The 12,213-nt window shown below is 44.2% G+C and overlaps 1 protein-coding gene across 13 annotated transcripts in view; it reads left to right on the top strand.

The window, feature by feature from the left end:
• UBR4 (ubiquitin protein ligase E3 component n-recognin 4) overlaps nt 1-12,213 on the top strand; it is a 136,303-nt gene that overhangs the window by 57,443 nt on the left and 66,647 nt on the right. For 2 of the 13 annotated variants that reach the window (XM_063667865.1, XM_063667869.1), the window contains exons 47-59: nt 372-535; nt 992-1,208; nt 2,054-2,270; nt 4,216-4,279; nt 4,714-4,848; nt 5,844-6,018; nt 6,738-6,821; nt 6,911-7,051; nt 7,954-8,075; nt 8,762-8,873; nt 11,012-11,142; nt 11,264-11,441; nt 11,896-12,000. In XM_063667865.1, the coding sequence (XP_063523935.1) occupies nt 372-535; nt 992-1,208; nt 2,054-2,270; nt 4,216-4,279; nt 4,714-4,848; nt 5,844-6,018; nt 6,738-6,821; nt 6,911-7,051; nt 7,954-8,075; nt 8,762-8,873; nt 11,012-11,142; nt 11,264-11,441; nt 11,896-12,000 (1,845 nt within the window). The remainder of the gene's footprint in view (nt 1-371; nt 536-991; nt 1,209-2,053; nt 2,271-4,215; nt 4,280-4,713; nt 4,849-5,843; nt 6,019-6,737; nt 6,822-6,910; nt 7,052-7,953; nt 8,076-8,761; nt 8,874-11,011; nt 11,143-11,263; nt 11,442-11,895; nt 12,001-12,213) is intronic. The other 11 variants (XM_054503754.2, XM_054503764.2, XM_063667879.1 and 8 more) reach the window with 7 other exon arrangements.

A 12,213-nucleotide genomic window follows, 5' to 3' on the forward strand; every position in this document is an offset into this window, starting at 1 on the left:
CAGGGATCATCACATTACCTTAAATTTGCTCTAGAGTCTATTTTGAAAGAATGGTTTATTCATTTACATTCATTAAAGAAGTAGTTTCTATTGCTTATTTTAAATAACCCAGTTACAGGAGAGCCTATTGTTATTAACTGTACACCCAATACCAATGCCAGATTTCTTGGTATTGCTAGGACATGTCATAGTTAGGGATAACAACCGTTGGAGAGCTAACCACATGTAGGCATCATGCTGATGGAAATGTTATAATGCAGAGTTTGTTTAGATTAGAGTATGTGTGTGGGCTCTGTCTGGGAGGAGTCTTTACCAGTGGTGTCAGGGCAGAGGTGGGAGAGACTCTGACGATCTGGTACCGTTCTCTGCAGCAACCCGCACGTCTAGCCAGGTGACTTTCCCCATTGACTTTTTTGAACACAACCAGCAGCTGACAGATGTGGAGTTTGGTGGTAATGACCTCCTGCAGGTCTATAATGCACAACAGATAAAACACCGGCTGAATTCCACTGGCATGTATGTGGCCAACACCAAGGTAAGAATGGCACTGGGCTGGGATCAATCCCTGGGTAAAAGGACTCATAAACAATATGGTTTGAGAACACATCTCCTTTTAGAATGCAAGTATAGAGTATATACTCACAGTCACAACCCTCGGTTCTAGTTAAATGGTTCCTTAGAAAAATGGATATTCTTACTCACTTGGCAAAGGACTTGTACGGGTTGAGTTTCCACTGATACCAGCAGGATTACTGTGTAGAGGACACCAAAGAGGTTGTTAATACTGGGGAGAAGGAAGCCTGACATTGAAGAGAATCTGCTCTCTTTTCCTATTTTCCCATTTTTAGAAACAAGGAAGTCATTACCAGGGAGTTAAAAGGATAAGTTTTAATGAGCTTCACATGTTGAGACAATGTCAGAGAAGAAGGAGTCCTAGTTAAAACTTAAGAAGTTCTGTTAGTTTCTTGATGTGTGCCTTGTCTCCTTACAGCCCGGAGGCTTCACCATTGAGATTAGTAACAACAATAGCACTATGGTGATGACAGGCATGCGGATCCAGATTGGGACTCAAGCAATAGAACGGGCCCCATCGTATATTGAGATCTTCGGCAGAACTATGCAGCTCAACCTGAGTCGCTCACGCTGGTTTGACTTTCCCTTCACCAGAGAAGAAGCCCTGCAGGCTGATAAGAAGCTGAACCTCTTCAGTGAGTCACCAACCCCTGGTGCAGACTCTGTCCTCGTTGTGACTGCGAAATTGGGAGCCACTGGCCTGTGGCTCTCCAATATTCTGGGATCTGTCCACTCTACTGATTTTTCTATCCTTTTGTCAGGAAACTTTGAGCTTCATTTGATGTATTAAGGAGGCAAGGTGACAGGAAAGGAGTACACTGGAGCATGCTAGCGGTAAAGATAGGGCTGCACTCTGTTGAGTATTCAATTCTGTAGTATTGTGTCTGCCTCACTAATGGGGCTACTTCTGTGTTTAGGCCGAGAGCAGGCAGATTGACATGAAATTGCAAGACTTTCTTAATGCACAGAGGAAGACCTCAGGTCACACATGGCTGAGAGATGGTTAGCAATGGCTTGCTATGCCACTGGAAACTAAACTCTCAGAATACAAATCCTTGAGCCTTACTCAAGACTGCATTTCTCTGTCATTTATTGGCCACTGTCTGATACTCTTTCTTCTAGATATAGTTGCTGTGTGAATGATCATGATCTGTACTTTGAACAAAGAAAGTGTGTAGAGACCCCTGGGAGTGAGGCGTAGGGGATACAATACTCTGAAGCAGAAGAGGACCCTTGCAGTGATGGTTAGGGACTCTTCTGAGTAGGAGACGTAATCGGCTTTTGGTCCATGGAACTTTTACCACATGTATTCAGCATCTATACACGATTAAAGTGCTGCGAATATCTCAGAAGATAAAGTTTCTCTATGTCTGTAAAATTGACGTGATTTACTTCTTTGCTCCAACTGTTCTGGTCTTTGTTTTGGAGGGGTGGCTCTTTAGAGAATGTGCTTCCTAAAGGCCTCTCTTGCTTATTGCAGTTGGGGCCTCGGTGGATCCAGCAGGTGTCACCATGATAGATGCTGTAAAAATTTATGGCAAGACTAAGGAGCAGTTTGGCTGGCCTGATGAACCCCCAGAAGAATTCCCTTCTGCCTCTGTCAGCAACATCTGCCCTTCAAATCTGAACCAGAGCAACGGCACTGGAGATAGCGACTCAGCTGCCCCCGCTACGACCAGTGGAACTGTCCTGGAGAGGTACCAGTGCTGGCAGGGGTTGGCTTCAGTTTTTACATTTTCCACTCACTGCAGAACCTTCCTGTGTCTTGAGAGAGCCAGCTTCTAATAACCATCTCAAGGCTAGCCTGGAATTTTTTTAAGTTTTCATACAACTCGCCCACATTCAATGTCTCTTTAGTGTGCAAAGCCTGAAAAATGTGCTCAGAGTCATCTGACACCAGAGTCTCTCCCTGGGCAGAAGTTCTGTCCCTTCTCTTAATGCTCAGGTACCCTTTAGAGTAGCCAGAGGCCACAGGCTACACGATGCTTAAGCCAGTATTCTAGATTAGGATCCAGGCTTGCTGAAATGATAGGAAAACATCCTCCCTTCCATTCTGAGCTCATCATCTTTTCATCATCTTTCTCTGCGTAGCTACTTCTGTGATAATAACATTGCCAGCAAGAGAGGCTGTCTGCTGCCTCTTGTAGCAGAGTCTAGAGTTTCCTTAAGTCTCCCTACAGTGGCATATTCTTAAGCATTTTGCTTGGCTTCTTTGTGCTAGGTAGCTGCTGGTTTGCCATGGTAGATGAAATATTATAATTCATGATGTAAGATTTTGAGTTTCTTACATTGTAAGTCACAAGAATAGCCTTGCTTGGAATCACTGCCTCCCACCAGCAGCCTCCTCCCTCCCTTCCTTTCTCTTTCTTTTTCCCCGATACCCTATCCATACATGGTTTGCTTAGGATGTGTTTCCAGGTTTCTCTGAGCTTCACATTTTTTTCCTTTTTTTTTTCTTTGCTTCTCCCCCAAGTTCTGAAACTGAGTCCCTAACCAAGCTGGACCGGTTAGTATGCCCTCTTTCTTTTCTCTGCACGAGTGAGTGTGTGTCAGAGAGCCGTGTAACCAATGGTGTGGCTTTGCATTGATTCTGCTTCTGTTGAAGAGTCTTCCTGCTTCTTTCTGTTCTGGTCATTGCATGGCTATAGAGCTGTCCATGTGTAAAAATGGAGTATATGGAGGGTTGTAAGTGCACTCTTGGTGTTGGCCATGTCGGACACTCTCTCAACTCTCTCTTCCTTACCCTAGTCCTCTCTGCTCCCTTTCTAAGTGGATGAAAAGGAGGTTTGGGGTAGAGGGATTAACAGCAAAGTCCTACCATCTGATAACCCACTAGAGAGCTCGTTCTATCCAAATTTGTTTTATGCTTCAGTTTCCTCTTCCCTAGTTCTTTATTGCCTTCCTCTACCCCTTAACCCCTTTCTTTCCAGTTACCTTCTGAATACTTTTCTTTCTCTGTCCAGAGCTTCAACTGTCAGGATGTTGTTCTTTTTACTATGCCACATTAAATTGAAAGGAGTAAACCCTGGGGAGCATGTTACTTGGTACCTTTAATAGTAATAGTTGGGTTTCCTATTCCTTTCCTAAGGAGAAAAGTTTTCTAAAGATGCTTTGTATTTACCCCTTGAATGTTGGCAATTGGCATGCACCTAAAAAATAGTTTGTTCTCTCCCCCATGCTTGGGACTCCTAGGAAATGCCTTTGTGCATATATAGCTTTAAACTTTCCAATATAAGAGGATGGTTTTTACCTTTCCCTTTGTGTATCCTTTTGCCCACTGATCTCTGGGCACCTGAGCTTTGGGTCCCATTGCATCAAGACTGTTAAGCCCATCTCAGTGATCCCTGCCACAGGCAGCAGAAGGAAGCACATTTATCCTCTTTGAGGAAGAAAAGCCCTGTCTTTGAATTACGGATTATGAACATGGCCTCAGGTTGATCTCCGAGCAGGAGCCAGGTTTCTCCTGGCCTGTAACATAGGAAACGATATGCATGGTGCCTGTGGCAGGTCTTATTGTGCTTTGATTTTGTATTTGGCATTCATTAGCTGTCCCCAAGGTCCTCATGACTATAGTTTGCTTAGGCTAAAGCGCAAGGCGGAGAGAACAGTGTTGTACTCAAGCCAGGTTTTCTGTCTCCCCAGGCTGGTTGTGAGTTCTTTAGAAGCCCTGGAAAGCTGTTTTGCCGTTGGCCCAATCATCGAGAAGGCAAGTCACTTTTTCAAAGCACATGGAAGCTTTCTGAAGAGGCAGGAAGTCAGTGGAGTTGTCTGAGGCCCTGAGGCCTCGCAGCTAAAGAACATTTATAGTAGCATAATCTTGATTTGCTAAGAAGCTCCAGAGAAGTCTTCAGCTTAAGGCCTTATGTCCTACTTTTCGGGCCCATAGTGAGCGTGTGTCATAGAATAGGATGCGTGTTGGTACAAGAACACTGTTCTGGGAATCGTGAGCTTGGATTCCATTTCTTCCTCTGGTAAGAAGGAGGATTATAATTTCTGAAACTTTTTTTTTTCTCTTTGCAGTCCATGGAGCATAACCTAGCCCTGGTGGCCTAGAAGGAAGGAAGGGCAGGCAGAGTGTAGATAGTTCATTCTGCCTTGAGTTGGTGGGGTTAGTGATAACCCTGCTGTCTTTTGCCTCAGGAGAGAAACAAGAATGCTGCTCAGGAGCTGGCCACTTTGCTGTTGTCCCTGCCAGCACCTGCCAGTGTCCAGCAGCAGTCCAAGAGCCTTCTGGCCAGCCTGCACACCAGCCGCTCGGCCTACCACAGCCACAAGGTAACTGTTCTCTCAGGGAAAGGAAATTGCAGTGCTGACAGGGAATCAAATAAGTTAGCTTTTCATTGTAAAGCGACAGCACAGCAAAGTAACGTAGAGAGAGGATAGCATTCAAATTAGACCTACATTTTACAGAGTTTCTCCTGAGAAATTCTCAAGTGCCACTCAAAACTGAGGGTAAGCCAGTGACTGGGCCCCTGGTTTGTACTTATTTTTCTGTCACTCTAACAGGATCAACAAGACTTAAGAAAGAGAAGGAGGGATATTGAGTGTGGGTAGCCTTCTCGCTGGAAAAGGGTGAGGTGAGGGAGTCCCTCAGGAGATAGACTGCTAGTGTTTTTGCTCCCTCAGCTGTGGCACAGCATGAGAGGTGTACTGTACGTGTTGGTGAGACAAGTGTTGAATAGTTGTTGGAGTGCCTCTGATGGGAAAATCTGGGGAAAGAGGGTATCACTTATAAAAGAAAGGCATTGCCAAAGGAGACAAATTGGGCCAATTTCTGTAGATGGAAAAGATGACAGTTCAGACCCCTGAGGAAGAAGGGCTCTGAGAGGAGCCATCAACCCAGAGCTTTGGTTAGCTTCTGTGCCTCCAGCCCGGAGAACTGAGAAATGTGAGTTTAACCTGCTGAGTCTTTCAAGGAAAGGCAATTTTGGAAACACTGTCCTTGGGTAATATGAATTTGCTAAGAAATGACTCTTCTATTATAGGAGAAAGAAATCTGGCAGTTCTGGAGACCTGAGTAGATTTGGATTTTCCCATCATACTTTGATACTGCAGGGTTTTTATTTTTTAATGACATTAATATTTTATGTATTAAGAAACTTAACTATATGGGGCTGCTTTGAAGATCTGTTGTAGGTGATTGGTGTTCATTGGCCTGTTCTCTTGAGAGGAGGTAATAATCCCGGTGATCTGCCAGCTTTTCTCTCCTCTTCACTTTTGTACCCAGCTCTTGCTTATGGCTGACCCTCTGTGCTCCTGTTGTTTTATAGGATCAGGCCTTGCTGAGCAAAGCTGTGCAGTGTCTCAACACATCTAGCAAAGAAGGCAAGGATTTGGACCCTGAGGTGTTCCAGAGGCTAGTGATCACAGCTCGCTCCATTGCCATCATGCGCCCCAACAACCTTGTCCACTTTACGGAGTCAAAGCTGCCCCAGATGGAAACAGGTGAACTTGGCCTCTGTGGCCGTGGTCCTGAGATCTGCTTCATATGCCTGTTTACCCTCTCATTCTTACTGTTCTTAGTGGCCTCTGACTGACTGCATGCTCAGAGACAGGGATTTTGCTTCCTGGTCTTTATACCTTGTAGGGCCTTTTGACATTGAGATTGTATAATTTTAAACACATTCTTTTTCCAGTGCTTATACTTTTGACTATCCTTGAGTTTATTTAGTGTTCTAGACATCAGATATAATCTGTCTCTGAAGTTATTACCTCTTAGGAGCTTCAGGGGAAAGCTAAGCTTGGTTGGGCCCTGGTTGCTTTAAACCAACTATGGCATATCTTTCGCTTTCATGCTGTTCTTTTGCCAGTGCTATTATTAATATGTGTAGCAGCTTTCTCAGTGCTCAGTGCTGTTTCCTCATCTCCTCTTTTGTTGGCTGGGTAGCAAACCTGTTTTGTCATTGTCAAATTGAGTTGATTGCTGCCTTTACAATTCTCTGTTATTTACATGCTCCCATATGCATCATCATCCTGTTCCTCCTTTTAATACTACAATCCCAGAATTATTCTAGAGAGATCTCTAGAATGTTCAGATGTTCCTCTACGTTTTAGAAGTTGAACCAGTTGGAACTGAGATCTTTGAATCTGCGGTAAACATCCTAAATGCTCCCCGTTCTACTTAATTCTAACATACAATGTTTTCTGCGATATTCCTTTCCCAGACTGTTTTTTTCCTAGATGTGCCTGCTGGAGTCTAGGGATAGTTGGCATATTGATTGGGGCCCCACTTGAAACTCCCTCCCCAGGCAAGCTTCCTTGACCTGAGTTAACCTTAAAACAAATTAAATTCCATCTCAGATTTACCATCGTTGATAATTTTCTTTCTCCTCCTTAGAAGGAATGGATGAAGGGAAGGAACCACAGAAGCAGTTGGAAGGAGATTGCTGTAGTTTCATCACCCAGCTTGTGAACCACTTCTGGAAACTCCATGCATCCAAACCCAAGAATGCCTTCTTGGCACCTGCCTGCCTTCCAGGTATGTTAAAAGGGATATTTGAATCTTGGTAATGAAGCCTGATGTAAGTTCTGTCTTTGAACAGCTATGACTGTTAGCCATTAGCTTTCATTCTTCATAATCCATTTCTTCCGGAACTCATAATTGGGAAGTAGAAGTCTGCGAGATAAATACAATGTTCCTGAGACAGGAATTTAGCAGTGTGGCAGAGTGGGATTTTCTTCTACCATATCTTTTCATCGGGGTTGAATATTTTACATAAAGAGGCACTGTGTGTGTGTGTGTGTGTGTGTGTGTGTGTGTGTTTGTGTGTGTGTCTCCTCAGTGGTTTATAATTGTTTTTAAAAATCTTTGACAACTTGGCTTAAAGCCAGCTCAAAAGGCACAAGTATCTGAGGATTATTCTATTTCTAAGCTATTTGGTCTCTAACTTCTTACACTATTGAAAATTCAGACGGAAGGGTAAGGGTCTGAATAGCAATATAGAAAAGTAGGATGATCCTGGTGCTTATTCATGTTTGGAGGACACTTGGGTGGTAAACCTAAAAGGCATGTCAAGGTCATGTTTTGTCATCACCTGAGGTTGAGGGATATTAGGGAACATTTAGTATCTGCCTTCCTCTTCATATTTCCTTGCCTTGTCTTTTGATATCCAGAGAGAGTGGACAGCTACTTATTTCTGTGACTCAAGATATCTGGAAAGACTTTTGAGGACAATTTGGGAGTTTAGGAAACTGTTAATGAAACAAATCACAAATAATACTGACAGGCTACTGTGTGTGAATGAGTGTGTATGTGAGTGTTTGTCATTTGGTTTGCACGACCTTTTACATGGAGATAAAAAGTTACACTTTTGTCTCAGACTCTCAAGTAGTTAGAGTTTTTTCCTCCAGATTTTCAAATAATGTTTGTTTCTCCTTTAGGACTAACTCATATTGAAGCTACTGTCAATGCTCTGGTGGACATCATCCATGGCTACTGTACCTGTGAGCTGGATTGTATTAACACAGCATCCAAGATCTACATGCAGATGCTCTTGTGTCCTGTACGTAGCATTACAATCCCAGAGAGCTCTCAGCAGCCGGGGAATATCTGGAAAATTGTTTTTAGCTTGCTAAGCTAATGAAATAAAATATATTTAAAGGAAGCTGAAGGGAATGAAGTTTCGAACATCAATAAAAGCTTTAAGATCTTACTCCATGGAAGAGAAAGATTTGGAAAGGGGATGGGCTTAGTCTTCCTTATTCAGTGCTGAATCACCAGGGACTAGCCTGCTGCTTGCTGCATAGTAAGTGCTAGGTAACTCAGTGAATTGTGACTTAAATGAGCACATGAATTTGAAAGTAGTTCATCAAGATTTCTATTTCCAGTGACCCTTTCACAGAAGCTAAGTGTTAAAACTACTGATTTTAGCACAGAGCTAAGATGCGCACTGGGGGCCTGATCATCTGATAAGCCAAAATTTGTAAGGGGCCAAAGTGGCCTCAGGAGCAAATGACCTGCCAGTCTATCCCCAGGAACTGAGAGACAGGAAGTTAGTGAATGGCTCTTATGTGTGCCAGAACAGGAAGAGGGGATTAACTTAACCTGCTGAACTTGGTCTGCTGGGTTGCAGGTGAGAGTAGAGAGGTATTCCACATGCGTGTGAGTGACCAGGAAAGGAAAGTGTTTTATAGAGAGTTTCATGAATAATATGAGAGCAAAGCGTGACAGTTTCCTTTTAAACCTCAGGATCCTGCTGTGAGCTTCTCTTGTAAACAAGCTCTAATTCGAGTCCTAAGGCCCAGGAACAAACGGAGACATGTGACTTTACCCTCTTCCCCTCGAAGCAACACTCCAATGGGTAATGTGAGGTCTGGGTTTAGGCTCAAGCCTGTATTTGGGAGGAGGGGAGAGAGGGAGGTACAGTAGCATTGGGCGTGCTGCTCACGTTGACCAAGGTCCTGGAGATTTTATGTATCTATCTTTTTTCTAATCCTACCTCACCCCATAAAGAATTTAGGTGGCACATCAAAATGTATATAGTAAGCAGGATAAAAATAAAGATTAAAGGCCATGGGAAAATAAAAATACCATAGTAAAATCAAAATACAGAAAATTCGCATCACATGGTTGGTAAGCCAGGGTCTTATATTTGGCTGAAAGCTTCCTAAGAGCCATAGCAAAAATAAAATCACGGTGACCAAAGACAAAACAAAAACGTAACTTTTCTTGGGATAGAAACTCTTCATTAAATGTCCATTTTGTTGCCAAAGGGGCAGAAACCTTAGTGGACTTACCTACAATAAGTTGGATGGCAAATTTCACAGGAATTTCCCTCACGATACACTTGGACACAGTCAAGGGCATAACATTTTACGATTCAGTAAAAGCAATTCTAAAAGGTGTCTGAATAACAGAATTATATAATTCTGGTTACTTGGCTTGATTTAGAAGTAAATTTCAAATGAGTCACTATGTACTTTTAAATGTTCTTTCTTTCTTTTTCTTCCTTCCTTCCTTTCTTTCCTTTCTTTCTTTTCCTTCCTTCCTTCCTTCCTTCCTTCCTTCCTTCCTTCCTTCCTTCCTTCCTTCCTTCTTTCCTTCCTTCTTTCTTCTTTTCTTTTCTCTTCTCTTTTTTCTCTTCTCTTCTCTTTTCTTGTCTTTTCTTTTCTTCTTTTCTTTCTTTTTCAGAGTCTCACTGTGTCACCCAGGCTAGAGTGCAATGGTGCGAACTCAGCTCACTGCAATCTCTGCCTCCCTAGTAGCTGGGATTACAGGCGCGTGCCACTGCACCCACCTAATTTTCGTATTTTTAGTAGAGCCGGAGTTTCTACTTGACCACTTGGCCAAGCTGGTCTCGAACTCCTGACCTCAAGTGATCTGCCCGCCTCGGCCTCCCAAAGTGCTAGGATCGTAGACGTGAGCCACTGCCTGGCCTGTACTTTTAAATTTTCTAATAGCAATATTATAAAGAGTAAAAAGTAAAATTGATTTACTAATTATTTAATCCAGTATATCAGATGTTATATCAACATCTTGTCAATATAAAAAATTTATTAGTGAAATATTTTGCCTGTTTTGGTACCATTTTGGGAATCCAGAATGTATTTTACACTAGTGGCACATCTCCTTTTAGACAGCCATGTTTTAAGTGCTCAGTAGCCACATGTGGCTGGTGGACAGTGCACGTCTAGAGGAATGTACACAACTTTGTGACTTTCAGACAATCTTCCTTGCATATCATTTATCTTGCCTAAGCTTTTGGGTTAGGCAGCAGTTTGTGGCTCTTCTCTAGCAAGAACCTAGAGTGGAGATAGTTTATGTTCCTAACGGAGATATTTACATGCTTTAGCAATCCATCGAGTGGAAGGTGAGGTCTCTATCCTCTTCTGACAATTAGGAGTCTCACTTGGACATCTTCCTTATTAGAAGGCCTTCTTACCTTCACACAAAAGTGGGCACAGGCAGGACCTGCAGTGGTGTGCTTGGTTTCCAGTCAATGGTTTTACACTTCAGTTCTGGTTCTTCTCAGAATAATTAAGTAGTGTGAAAATCTCACTGACCTAGTTGTTTTAGAAAAAAATAGTGAAATAAATTCTAATCTGCCATGACAGACAAAAGGTAAAGATCCCAATCATATGATTTTTCCTGTCTTATCCAAGGTCTCCTGAGAGTTAGTGTAAGTTTGGGGGGCCTGCTGGTTTCAGATCTCTCGGCTTTATGGAAATCCCTTTGGAATCCAAGGTTTTTTCCTTCACCAGCTGGAACATTTTATTTTTGTGGGGGGCAAGCTGTCGCAGCCAACTCCATCTTCCCAGATGCTGTAGGTCCAAGAAGTAAGAGAACAAGGCCAGGCATAGCACCCCGGAGTTCTCCCGCAAAAGCCCAGGGTGCTAGCTGGTAGCTTGTCTTGGGTTTTTGTTGCCACTTGACTTATGGTACCATGTGCCAAGGGAGGAAAGCAAGCACCTTCAGGTGACTGGGGTTTCTTTGACTCAGGAGACAAGGATGATGATGACGATGATGACGCAGATGAGAAAATGCAGTCATCAGGGATTCCGAATGGTGGTCACATCCGTCAGGAAAGCCAGGAACAGAGTGAGGTGGACCATGGAGATTTTGAGATGGTGGTGAGTCTCTGGCAGCAGGAGAAGGGGAGGAGGAGCTTCACAACTCTCCTCTAGCTCTTATTCAGTAGACTTCCAAAAGTTACACTTACCATGGGACACTGACAGAGCTTTCTCTCTGCAGTCTGAGTCGATGGTCCTGGAGACAGCTGAAAATGTCAACAATGGCAACCCCTCTCCCCTGGAGGCCCTGCTGGCAGGCGCAGAGGGCTTCCCCCCCATGCTGGACATCCCGCCTGATGCAGATGACGAGACCATGGTTGAACTAGCCATTGCCCTGAGCCTGCAGCAGGACCAACAAGGTAGAAGGCCATGCCAAGAACAAAGCAGCCCATTGGCCTTGCAAAGGAAAAGAGGGTTTGGCAGTTACTGATATCCAGCTGACTTAGTTTGTCCCCAGATTTGGGGAGAGGTTGATCTGGGTGAGAGCTGTTCAGAGATACAGGTGGAGAGTGAGAGGGATGTGGCGGGAATTTCAGTCTGAGTGCCAATCTCATAGTTTCTGCCAGTTTGGGTTATTTCCTCTTGAAATTTAGATTCCTCCAGCCTGTGTCCTGCCTGAGCTGAAGGAAGCATTCCACCATCTCTGTAACTGAACTTGGTGGGTGGACAGCAGTGGCTGTTGGCTAACTTCCTCTAGGCCAGAGGGGGTCACATGCTGGTGTTTGGAGACTCTTGAGGGCAGCAGGTGGCCAAAGCAGCACTGTGGATGGGACCTGGAGGGGATGTTGTGCTCACTCTCCACTTGTTTCCCAGGCAGCAGCAGCAGTGCCCTGGGCCTGCAGAGCCTGGGACTGTCCGGCCAGGCACCCAGCTCTTCCTCTCTGGACGCAGGAACCCTCTCTGACACCACAGCATCAGGTAACTGTCCACAGCAAGGAGCACGGCTCAGGGCCCCAGGACCCTCAGGCCTTGTTTCCACTGCTGTGAGAGTGTAATGGGCAGCTGCTTTGACAGGCCATTCTGGACTTCCTGCTTCTGCCTTGGCTTTAGAAAGATGGGTGTGGAGGGTGTAGTGCTGTGGCTCGGCCCTGCTGTGCACTGCTCCGCTTCCTCACACTTTGCATGCTGCCT

This window comes from Pongo pygmaeus, chromosome 1, assembly GCF_028885625.2.
Source record: "Pongo pygmaeus isolate AG05252 chromosome 1, NHGRI_mPonPyg2-v2.0_pri, whole genome shotgun sequence".
Taxonomy (NCBI): domain Eukaryota; kingdom Metazoa; phylum Chordata; class Mammalia; order Primates; family Hominidae; genus Pongo; species Pongo pygmaeus.